The sequence below is a fragment of the Megalobrama amblycephala genome, linkage group LG7, assembly GCF_018812025.1.
Source record: "Megalobrama amblycephala isolate DHTTF-2021 linkage group LG7, ASM1881202v1, whole genome shotgun sequence".
NCBI lineage: Eukaryota > Metazoa > Chordata > Actinopteri > Cypriniformes > Xenocyprididae > Megalobrama > Megalobrama amblycephala.
Genome location: NC_063050.1, coordinates 30,364,388 through 30,376,553, shown reverse-complemented (window position 1 = coordinate 30,376,553; position 12,166 = coordinate 30,364,388). Strand labels below are relative to the sequence as shown.

Sequence of the window (12,166 nt, the reverse complement as noted above, 5' to 3'; positions counted from 1 at the left end):
AATAATTTACTTTTTAAAATAGGATAGAGTGAACATAAACTATATTTATATTATTGTCTGCTATCTGCACCCAACAATTTAATTGTAACTCAAGACAGAGTTGAAAAGCATGTTTAAGTTTGAAAATAGTATTTAATTGTGTGCATTTAGGATGCATAAAAAATGAGCTGTTTAAATGAGCCTTGGCAAAAATGATGAGCCTAAGCAAATATAATGGAAGGGAAATTCATGATGTTCATGACTTTAAAGGGATAGTTCACCCAAAAAATGAAAATTCTGTCATAATTTACTCACCCTCAAGTTGTTCCAAACCTGTGAAAATGTCTTTGTTCTGTTGAACATATTTTGAAGAAAGTTTGTAACCAGGCTGCTTTGGGGCACCACTGACTTCCATAGTAGGGGAAAAAAATACTATGGAAGTCAATGGTGCCCCAGAACTGTTCAGTTTAACACATTCTTCAAAATATGTTCCTTTGTGTTCAACATAACAAAAAAAATTATACAGGTTTGGAACAACCTGAGGGTGCGTAAATGATGACAGAAAAATTACAATACTTATGCTGTTGTGCACAACTCATGCTGTTGTGCTGTTGTGTGCTATTGGTGTGCGTTTTATTCATGATAATCTCAAATCATTATTTTATAACAGCCCACAAAATAGTTCCTGAAAGGGGTGGAGAGAGAATAAGTTTTTGAAAACCAGTGCACTCATTATTTTGTGTCTCAATTGAGTTTCAGCAGACATTTTGAAACGGCTGCTATTGAAGACAGTAAAGTCTGTTGTTATAACCTGGGCCAGAGGCTTTGTCAGATTGGGCACATAACAAATATTTATAACAATGGAAAGAGAAAATCTTTGTAGGCTTAAATGTCCAAATGGAAACTGTATTAGATGTTTGCTTCTTGGTACACATTACCAACTAACTTGCATTTAGCATCTTTATGATTTTGTATTGTGATATTGGTAACACTTTACAGTATGGTCTCATTTGTTAACATTATTTAATGCATTAGCTGAATTAACAATGAGCAATATGTGTTTTACAGAATTTATGAACCTTTATTGATGTTAATTAATGTTAATTAATGTTCATAGTGCATTCCGACATTTGAGTTTTAAAATGTATTAAATGTTTAACCCTCTACAGCACAGCGTTGCCCTCAGGCAACAGAAAGTTTTCTTAAGCCCTATGTTTAGTAAATTTTTCTTTAAATGATTACAACCAATTAGAAAGGTTGAGAAAGTACCAAAGAACAGTTCAGTAAGGTGTTGGAGTCAATATCAAGCACCATTAAGAGGTGGGACGTCCTGTTCTGACACATGGTCACAGGAGCACATGGTGTGAGAAGAAGGCAATATTATTTGCTTTAGTAATCTTATTTAAAACGACATGAGCTGTACATAAAAAATATGTGTGTGTGTGTGTTTGAAGGTGTAGAGAAGCTTTTTGTCTGGTTTTATGAAGTTTTTTTTTATTTTGCATGTTCAGAAATTCAGTTTTTCTTTTGCGATAAGGGGTACTTTTAGAGGAGGTTTTAGAGTATACCTCTCATTGGCCACCATGTATTATAAGAAAGGAAGATGCAAGGTTCCTGGGTGTGCAGGAACACCCAAAGTGATGTGCAAAAATTGTAACATACACCACTATGTCACAGCAGAGAAGAAGTGCTTTTTGAAGTTTTGTACAGAGTGAAATCTTATCACATGAAGTACATTATATAGCATAGCACACTACATGATACAGACCTATGCATGTATCAAATTCAATATATCAATGTCTTTCAAGTGTTTTTCCCTTTTTACTTAATGATTTCTTGAATTTTTTTTAAAAAAAAATTTGATTTTGATGATAATTTTCTCTATGACTCTGTACCATTGTCGCACAACGTTGCCTTGAGGCAACGAAAGAATATTTTGGGGTTAAAATTTTTTTTTTTTTAATCAATAAAATGTTCCCAAATGAACCAAAAAATGATGTGGAATATTTTTTTTTCATGTGCCATCAACATTTGTGCAGTAGAGGGTTAAATTAACATGAACTAATATTATTAAATGCTGTTGAAGTATTGTTCATTGTTAGTTCACGTTAACTAATGTTAACAAACGGAATCTTATTGAATTGCTATACCGGAAAGCAAACCATATTTTAATAATGTTTTGATTGTGACAGACTCATAAAAACACACAAATATCTGTTATCATTTATTTTTACAAACATTCAACCTATATCACCTTTATCTCTCTGTACTCTTTATAAATTATAAAAAATAATGTACAATTAGTTTACTATGAACAATACATTATGACCTGATTACCCAGAGATTTTCCTTGCCCTGCTTGAAGTAAGCACTCTGTTCTCTTGCGCTTTTGACATTTGCACATTGCAACTTGAAGTTTGTCAAGTGGCCTCAGTGTCCCGAACATGTGTTCAGGTACAAAGAGCCAGCCAAAGAATGGGGGCATACTGTATATCAGCTAATGAACATGATAGAGTATTGTGCGTTTGTTTGTCTGGTGGAAGTGAAGGAGACTGCAAATGTGTTGCCATTGAAGTTATGTGTGTATGTAGGCCTGCTGCGTTGGGAAAAAAATACTTGCCAACATGCAGAGTGCTATATTGTCATGCTCTCTACATGAGAACATTTTACTGCAACCTGTTACCTCAATGTTTCATAGTCGCAAGGCAAACTGATAAAATATCAGAGGTGTCTATAGATACTGTACACCATAGCAGACTGAACAAATGTGTGCAGTTCTCAAATCTTGGTCTGAGTGGATTTGTATAAGTTTGTTCAATTTGACTGTGGTGCACAGGAGTAAGAAAATGGCTTACAGTCTTCTGAAAGGTCAGACTTTTACCACCTCGCTGACAGCCTGAGGAAGTCAATGGTTTGTGTGGCATTTTTTTTTTTTTTTTTTTTTAAACAGAGCAAGATAAAGCTCTCAACTCCCTACCTTGGCTCTTTTCTTGGTTATCTAAAGACTGCACATATTGCTTAGAAAAAGAACTAAACAAAAGGCAACGAAAAAAGAAACAAAGTCACATATACATATAAATATCAGGATAAATATCAGATGTGATAAACAATGTATAATAGCCATTTATAGCTGAAGACATTCAACAGGATCCACAGTCTCGTTTTAGAGGCTCAGGAAGAAGCTTGATGAATAAACCAGAAAAATCTCTTAAGACACATAATTTAATACATTAAAATAGCAAATATACTATTCAAAGTTCTCAGATTTGGAGTCCAGTCAATCACAGAACTTGCAGGATGATTGACAGATGACATCTTCATAACAATAGAATGGTGCCATTGTTCCATTGTTTACTGTGGTTCCTCTGGGTAAATGGTCCAATTTTCCTGTTACACACAGTTCATCAAGAAGACAAACAATTCATGACATTTAGCATGTTTCTTCAGGGTCTTTGAGATTGCTTTCTCGTGTATGTGTTTCAACTGGAAATCTTCATTGGATTTTGATAGAAACTGACGCTGTGGAGCACTTCTCGTGACAGTCAGTCAGTCCGGACCTCTGAGGTGTGTGTGCGCATGTGTTTTGGGGGTCTAGCGTTTGAAGGAGTGTATGTGTATGTGTAAGTGTATATGTGTAGTTTCATACATGGAAGCCACTCTGTTGAACGTGGAGGAACTGCAGTCGTAGTGCTTGTATGCTGCTCACTATCCTCCTCTGGTGGCCAATCAGAGACACGCCGATTCTTCTTACGTCACTGTTTAGAAAACAAAGGGTGGGAGACATTTCAAACTGGGCTACATAATTGGCAAGTTCATGAGGTGATTATAAAAGGTGTAATTTAAGCCATTGAAAACCAACAGGCATTTTTTAAATTTCAAATTTTAGATCTACTCTATGTCTAGTGAGAAGAGAGGGAGATCCAAGGGATAGTTCACCTAAAAATTAAACTTCTGTCATCATTTACTCACTCTTAAGTTGTTTCAAACCTGGTATTTATTTCTTTCTTGTGCTGAACACAAAGGAAGTTATTCTGAAGAATGTGGGACCATATTCTGGTCCCCATTAACTTTTTTCCCATCATAATTTTTACATTTATACATTACATTACAATTATTACATTTCTATACCATCATATTTTTTTCTTTACTGTGGAAGTCAATAGAGTGGTGCAGTTATGACATCAATTTGTAGGCCAAAACATGGAAATGAGTTAGCATTTTAGCACTTCTGATTCCATCGTCCCAAAGTATTTTATTTTTTTTAATTTTTTTTTTTAATAGGATTTTGGTTAAATGGCTGAAATAAGGTCTGTGGTTAACACAAGCTCAAGACACTTTCATGTTTATTCTACAACATAAAATACATCAGTATTAACGTGATTGTTTTAAGCTGTTATGTGTCTTGAAAAAGGCAGTTGCTAAAGAGTGGCTAAATGGGACTACAGCAGCTGTCAAGGACATTAAATGTCATAATTTTTTTGCGATAATCCAAAAGCCTATGGAAAAATCCTACTGGGTTTTTGTCGAGGGAACCAGGGTGATGCTAACTGCTGATTGGCCTACAAAGTGACGTCATACCTGCACCACTCTTTGGGGACCAGCAACTGTTGTGTTTCCAACATTCTTCAAAATTTCTTCTTTTATGTTCAACAGAAGAAAGAACTTTAAAACAACATGAGGGTGAGTAAATTTTCATTTTTGGGTGAACTAACCCTTTAAGTTGGGCAGGTGCTGCTACTATATATGGAAAGAACTAATGAAAATTAATTAGCTTGTGTTAGGTTATTTTCCGATTAACCATTCACATTATTATTTTAATAATTCATTGTAAATTAATTATTATATATTCTATTATTTTAACCCTATAAAACCCTACTGTGTCATTTAATACATGCATTTCTAAGGCTCATAAGACTGATTAAATGTATGGGTCCCACTTTATATTAAGTGGCTTTAACTACTATGTACTTACATCAAAAAATAAGTACAATGTACTTATTGGGTTCATATTGAATTGAAAAACACTTTTGCTGCTATTGAGGAGGGATACGGGTAAGGTTAGGGAAAGCTTTGGTGGTATGGGTAGGTTTAAGGGAGAGTTAAGGTGTAAGGGATGGGTCAACAGTGTAATTATAAATGTAAATACAGAAATTAATTACAGATGTAATTACATGCAGATGTTTTTAAAATATAAGTACAATGTAAAAACATGTTTGTACACAATAAGTGCATTGTATCAAATGATTAATTTAAATGTAAGTACATAGTAGTTAAGGCCACTTAATATAAAGTGGGACCAATGTATGTATCAAAGATAATATATTAGGCTTTTGAGGACATTTATTTGCACATCTCTCAATCATTATTGTATTGCATTGCATTATATGTTTTGCCCCCCATAACAAAACTACAGAGCTTTGAACATAAAACTAAGGACTTGAATATCATCTTATTAAGACATGTCATTGGGAGATATGGACATTTCACACTTGAAATAGTTAACCCTGGGTCATTTTAGACCCTGGGTAAACAGAATCCTGGGATATCTTGCTTCAAGTTTCACACTGCTATGGGGTAATCCTGGGTATTCCCAAGATTATGTTTCACATTGTTCATTTCTAAACCCTGGGTTAACCCTGGGTATATTAGCATATTTGCGGTGTCAATGTCATTGATTGGATGAACGCAGCACGTGACCTGTTTACATACAGTAGCTCTAGCATTGCGCATCCTGTACTATCGAGTTTATACTGATTGGACATTTCGGACTATAAAGGTAAGAATGAAACAGTCTCTTCTTATCTCAAATTGCTGCGTTTTCTGTCAGCATTTGACATTTTTCCTCTAAACGCTGAATTTGTTTATATACAGTGTGCAGCGTTTCAGTGACTGTCCAAAGCAGGCAAATATGAGTACGCAATTGTTATCGGTTGCTAATCATCTAGTTGTAACATTCTAACACCACATCGTTTTACACTGTACAAGTTTGGCACCACAATGCGGGGTTAACACCACAAAAGTGGTGCTAACCTTGTTCTGGAGTAGGGTTTTATAACCCTGGGTAAAAAGCGGTGCTAACCCCGCTTCTAAATTACAAGTGTGAAAAGTTCCTTTACCCGGGGTTAAAAGCAGTGTTTTAGAACAACGTTAATTTTGCTCCATTTGGGCCTCTGAATAAAATGAATGTTTTTTTTTTCTTCCTCAGATGTGAGTTCCATATTCTCACTATATCATACTGTATGGGCCATAAAAGCCTGAGGTATGATATAAAACATAAAACACATATGCAAACATATTTTCTTTTTTATTTTGTCTAAAGGTTCAATAAACCTGTATTTTTTTAATTAAGACTATTAAAAGATTTTAATGACTATTATTTCATACAGCGGATATAAAAAGCCCACACACCCTATATTATTTTAACTAAAATGAATTTGAACCCACTGCTGAGGGTGATCACACAGTACCTAAATGGAGGGTAAAAAAAAAAGCAATGAACAGAACTTAATGCAGTAGTTTTGACTCCACTCACTCAATACTCATGGTGGATATGGAATCCAGGGTTGTGTACCCTGCTGCTATGAAGTTGTTCTTGTATTGACTCATTTTAATGGAATCCAACCAATCACCGATGGATATGAAGAGAGGGTAGTCTGGCATATCCTCAGGGGATTCTGGGAAGCTGTTTAAACAACAACACATTCTGTATGTGAAACAACAACAATTTGGCACGCAAGAAATTTCTGAAATTCATTTATAGGCATTTCCCACCAGGCAAGAGACAGTTTTCTGTACATAAATACTAACAATTTCAGTTTACAATGGTAATTTCAATACTGGCACTCATTTTGATTCTAGTAAGCAATTAAGTAAAATGTAGATTTTATATTGTTGTTGTGATCGTTACCTATTTACATCCTCCACCAGTGTGAGCAGACTGCTGGGATTGCGGATGAGCTTGTCCAGGAAGCTGACTACGTCGCTAAACCGTGGTCGTCGACTGCGTTCCTTCTGCCAGCAGAGAAGCATGAGCTGGTGCAGGGCCACGGGGCAGCCCATGGGTGCAGGGAGCCTGTAGCCCTCCTCTATAGACAGAATTACCTGCAGAAAGACACACAGAACCTTACTGTGATTCAAATTCTACAAGACCATTTTATAAATGCAATTTTAGGGATGCCATCAGTGGTACAGTATGAAATACTTTAGCCAATTACTGGATCCCCCAATGTTTGGGTGTATTAATTAATTAGCGAGAACAGTAATGAATACACTAAAGGCATACCAAGGAAACTTTTATAACAAGGTTCCACATTTTATAATTTAACAGAATATGTGTTTATAATTGAGTTAGAAGATGATTTAAAATTGGAATTAAAATAAATAGCATTACAATTTCAGAGAAATTTAACTTGGGAAACAGCATTCTGGGAAATTAAAGGGACAGTTCAAACGAAAATGAAAATTATCCCATGATAATGGCTGTGAATGGGGGGCTGCGTTTTGAAGACGAAAATAATAATGCATCCATGAGTACGGTCGTCCACCAAAAGCTAGTTATTTGAATTGATAAAGTTTTAAATATGGATATTTTTCTTACAAAAACGCATTGCTTCGCATCAGAAGACCTTTATTAACCTCCTGGAGTCGCATGGATGCATTATTTTTGACATTCACAAACATTATAAACCTATGGACTAAGGATATTTTTAAATATACCTTGTTCGTCTGAAAGAAGATATACATATACACCTAGGATGGCTTGAGGGTGAGTAAATCATGGGATAATTTTCATTTTTAAACATATTTTCAGAGGTAATTTTGATATATCTTTAAAAAAATATACAGAAATGGCCAAATACATACATTGCTAATGCTAGATTTTGAAATATATTTACATAATTACATGTCATTTCCTCATATATATTTATATTGTTAAAAATATATTTTAGAAAATACATTTTGCATTTAACCAAACATTTATTTTAAGACTGGAAATTTATTTTCTGGTATATTTTTGTAAAATATAATGAACAATTCTTATACTGTATATATAGGAATTAAGTTGTGGATGGTGCATAACCGTTTTTTTTTTTTGAGATCAGACCGAAGTCTAATTATGGGGGGAAAACTGCCTGCCTAGAATTTAGTAGAATAAGAATAGCCCAAGTTACTCACATCTTGATTGGACATCTCCCAGTAGGGCCGTTCCCCATATGACATCACTTCCCACATGACAATCCCATAGCTCCAAGCATCACTGGCCGAAGAAAACTTTCTGTATGCAATGGCCTCCGGAGCTGTCCAGCGGATAGGGATTTTACCCCCCTGACAAAACAAAATCTATTCTTTTCATGATAATAGCAAGCAGCCAATAGATTGGTGTTTCCTAGGCAATCTAAGGAGATGCAGATTGCTTGTTATGTAATGATGAGTCATAATTGAGTTTTCTGTGGAATGTGATGTATTGTATGATGGAGTGACACACTAAGACCCCTGTATAAAAAAAGTTCAGAAGTATTCAGACACATTTAGCATCTTATTATAAATCTAATTACCCAATCACTCCTCAGAGTAAGCCCTTAATCTCATGATATACTGCTTAGATCAACGCAATCCCATTCAATAACACACAACAAGCAGAGTAGTGCTAAGCTCCAGAGATTCTGGATCAGCTTTGGCTGTCTAAGGAGCACAGATTGTTATTAACTCTGAACGCCGCTGAATTTAAATGAACCAATACTGAAGTGGGTGTATGCGGCTTACTGTGGTGGTGTAAGCTGCCTCCGGGTCGTCCTCCAGCACCCTGGACAGACCGAAGTCCGACACTTTACACACCAGGTTGTCATCCACTAGAATATTTCGGGCTGCCAGGTCCCGGTGGACATATCCAATGTCGGACAGGTACATCATACCTGAGGCAATGCCACGCAGCATACCAACCAGCTGGATCACGGTGAAGTGCCCGTCATGCTTCTACAAAAGGCAAGAAGAAGAGCCAAAAGGATGGAAAAGAAGAGTTGGAGAGGTCTATATTTTATCATAATGAACAATAAACATATTTAACTTTAAACCAGACCTGACAGCAACAACAAAAAAGAACATCAGTTTGCATTTTTGATGCATAAAATGTTCATTGGCCATTTTTAATCAACATATAAAAGTAACTGGAGTTGAGAACCAATAACAAAGAATCTTTTTCACAACTGGTTCCATTTTTTCAAATATTGAAACCAAATGATTTTAATGACGTTCAGTTTGTTTAAGGTGCATTTGTGGTGGAATGTGGATGAAACACCATAATGAAATACTTTCACCATTTTTCTTGCACTGCTGTTCAGCACAGCTCTGAATCTAAAGCCGGGAACATACAGTGATCAGTACAGCCTGATTCCTGAACAAATGTCCTGTATTAGCAGGCTTCTGTTTAGTAAATCTAAAGCAGAGCCATTTATTCTGATAGACAAACAAATGACTCTTATGAACTGGATCTTTTTAGTCCATTAAAAATACTTAATCTGTATTTCTCCTTCAAAAGAAATAAAGGAACCATTAATATAACAGTTAAGAAACAGGAAACAGAACCAGTTCCCATAGTAACATAATTAGCAAAATGCCAATTGAAATAGATTCAGTGGTTCTCAACCTTTTTGACTCCAAGAACTCCCCCCATCCAAAACAATCCAAAGACCCCATGAGTTTTCCAGTCATTTATGATTTACTGTATAAGGATTTTATTTCTACCAGATAAAATATTTTAGAGCTTGGCACAGTTAGAAAAATTTATGTACGTATGTTAAACGAATAGTTCACCCCAAAATTAAAATTACCCCATAATTTACTCACCCTCAAGCCATCCTAGCTGTATATGACTTTCTTCTTGCAGCCAAACACAATCAGAGTTATAATAAAAAATAACATCCAATCTTTATAATGGGAGTGACTGGAGGAGTTTTTGAAGTCTAAAAAAGTGCATCCTTCGATCATAAAATGTACTCTATGCGGCTCCGGGGGTTTAATAAAGGCCTTCTAAAGCTAATCGATGCATTTGTGTAAGACAAATATCCTTATTTAAAAGTGTTCCGCAAAGTAGTACACAATTCCATGATGTTCTATGCTACACCATAACGGATTACGCTATGCCTTAAGTTATAATGCATAGTACGTCTTGTCATTGTGTACTACGTTGCGGAAGTTAATGCTTTTTGGTCACGCCGGAAGCTCATTATTTTACTTTATAAAGTTTTAAAAATGGATATTTGTCTTACTCTGATTGTGTTTGGCTGAAAGAAGAAAGTCATATACACCAATAGCTTGAGGATCAGTAAATTATGGGGTAATTTTCATTTTTGGGTGAACTAACCCTTTAAATGTATGTTTGCCTTGCTCAGTTGGGGACACTTAATATTAAGCAATATTATTTGACTGTACTAACACTATTGGATCAGAACTGAGCTGAGCTTGACAATGACATCACTGTTTTCTCCAGAGATGCTTATAGCTGAATTGAACTCATTCCATAATTTATGAACTTCACACAGTTATTGAACGGAACTGAATCAACACTGAACTGACCTCAGCTGAACAATGACACTATTGTCTTTTTAGAGCTGCTATACAGAAGAATTGAACTCTGTTTGCATCATTGAATATTTTCCTGTTTGTTCCTGTAAAGCTGCTTTGAAACAATCTATATTGTATAAAGCGCTACATAAATAAAGTTGACATGACTTAAGGAGCGTATTAACCCTTAAATGCATACCTCGGGTCTTTAGTGACCCGGGACGTCATTCACTACCCTCCTCCTCGTTCATTTTTTAAAGTTATAAATCAACCTTCTTGGTATTCCTCAATCAATTCATTATAAAGAATATAACAAGAAAAAAAATCATAAAATTATAAAAGAATGCCTGTTTTTGTATTCATTTTTTTGTGAAAATAGTATAGGGTTCGCTATCGACCCGAGGTGTGTATGAGTGTACGTATATTTTTTCTGCACAGCAATAATTGAATCTTAGATGGCGGTATAAGTGCAATTCATCTTTATTCCACAAGGTACCAATGTCTGATACACAATGATGAAGTGACGATTCATTCAGACAAAAAACTAAAGAATAAGAGAAACATGAAATGGCTCAGCGATTTACTGCAGAGCAAGTACTGAACACAATCAAATATGACTGTAACGGTTACAGGATGGATCTGGTGAAGATGTTAGCGACCAAAATATTGATTTTGAGGATGCTGACAATTATATAGTTTTGAGAATATGTTTGAGATCGCGAATGGGCTCATATTCATGACCTCAAACATAAAAATAGCTTATTATTTGCTGAATTTACTGGGAAATGAGCTCTGACGAGGACAGTGATGATGGCATAAAACATCTGCTCAAACGGAGCCCTTTCAAGCTCCAAAAGGTTACAAAATATGCTTTATTTTATTCTTCTGTAATTGTTACTCTAATATCAGAGGAGTTTTATATTATCTCGACAGGTAGAGATCCTTCCGTGTTAGATATAGTTCCGGGTCGATAAAGACCCGAATATGTAAGAATGACTGGTGAAACAGTCATGCATTTAAGGGTTAAAGTAAGTAATATCTTTTGTATAATTTTGTATTATTTTAATGCTTGTTTTATCTTAGTCTGCTTCGGCCCCCTGGTTGAGAACCACTGTTTTAACATATGTAAACTTTACAAAAACCATTTCATATCAACTATCCATCTGCTGGCAAATTACAAAATGCTCTCTGTAGTTAGAAGCTGTTAATGAGGCATGTCAAGTGTGGCATGTCATTTAATGATGAACGTACCCTCAGAAAAGAGTCCAAGGAGCCATTGTCCATGTATTCCACCACTATCATCACAGGCCGACCTACAAAGATGAAAACAGGACACCTGTAAGTAATGGACTAAGTTACAGAGAAAGAAACAGAGGGGAAATGGGACAGACATTGCCACATTACTCATCTCTGTCTTTGTATGACTACAAGTCAAACCCAAACGTTCACTTTTGCCTTCATCATCAGTGCTTGGTTTCTATGAAATCAGCATATAATGCTACATTACCATCTGTGTTTCTAGTAGCGCTATAACGGCCTGAAATTTAATTTACAGTTAATCTCTAGTAGCATGGTAGTGAATGGTAAAATAGATGAAAGACATGAGATAACACTAGAATCACAGACT

The 12,166-nt window shown here is 35.5% G+C and overlaps 1 protein-coding gene across 2 annotated transcripts in view; it reads right to left on the bottom strand.

Annotated features, from left to right (window-relative positions):
- Positions 1-2,190: 2,190 nt before the first annotated feature.
- epha6 (eph receptor A6) overlaps positions 2,191-12,166 on the bottom strand; it is a 157,426-nt gene continuing 147,450 nt past the window's right edge. The window contains exons 12-18 of one of the 2 annotated variants that reach the window (XM_048196970.1): positions 11,791-11,852; positions 8,743-8,952; positions 8,155-8,319; positions 6,887-7,080; positions 6,512-6,661; positions 3,626-3,734; positions 2,191-3,366 (exon numbers count right to left, since the gene is read on the bottom strand). In XM_048196970.1, coding sequence (XP_048052927.1) covers positions 3,331-3,366; positions 3,626-3,734; positions 6,512-6,661; positions 6,887-7,080; positions 8,155-8,319; positions 8,743-8,952; positions 11,791-11,852 — 926 coding nt within the window. In that variant the 3' untranslated portion in view covers positions 2,191-3,330. The remainder of the gene's footprint in view (positions 3,367-3,625; positions 3,735-6,511; positions 6,662-6,886; positions 7,081-8,154; positions 8,320-8,742; positions 8,953-11,790; positions 11,853-12,166) is intronic. The other variant, XM_048196971.1, reaches the window with a different exon arrangement.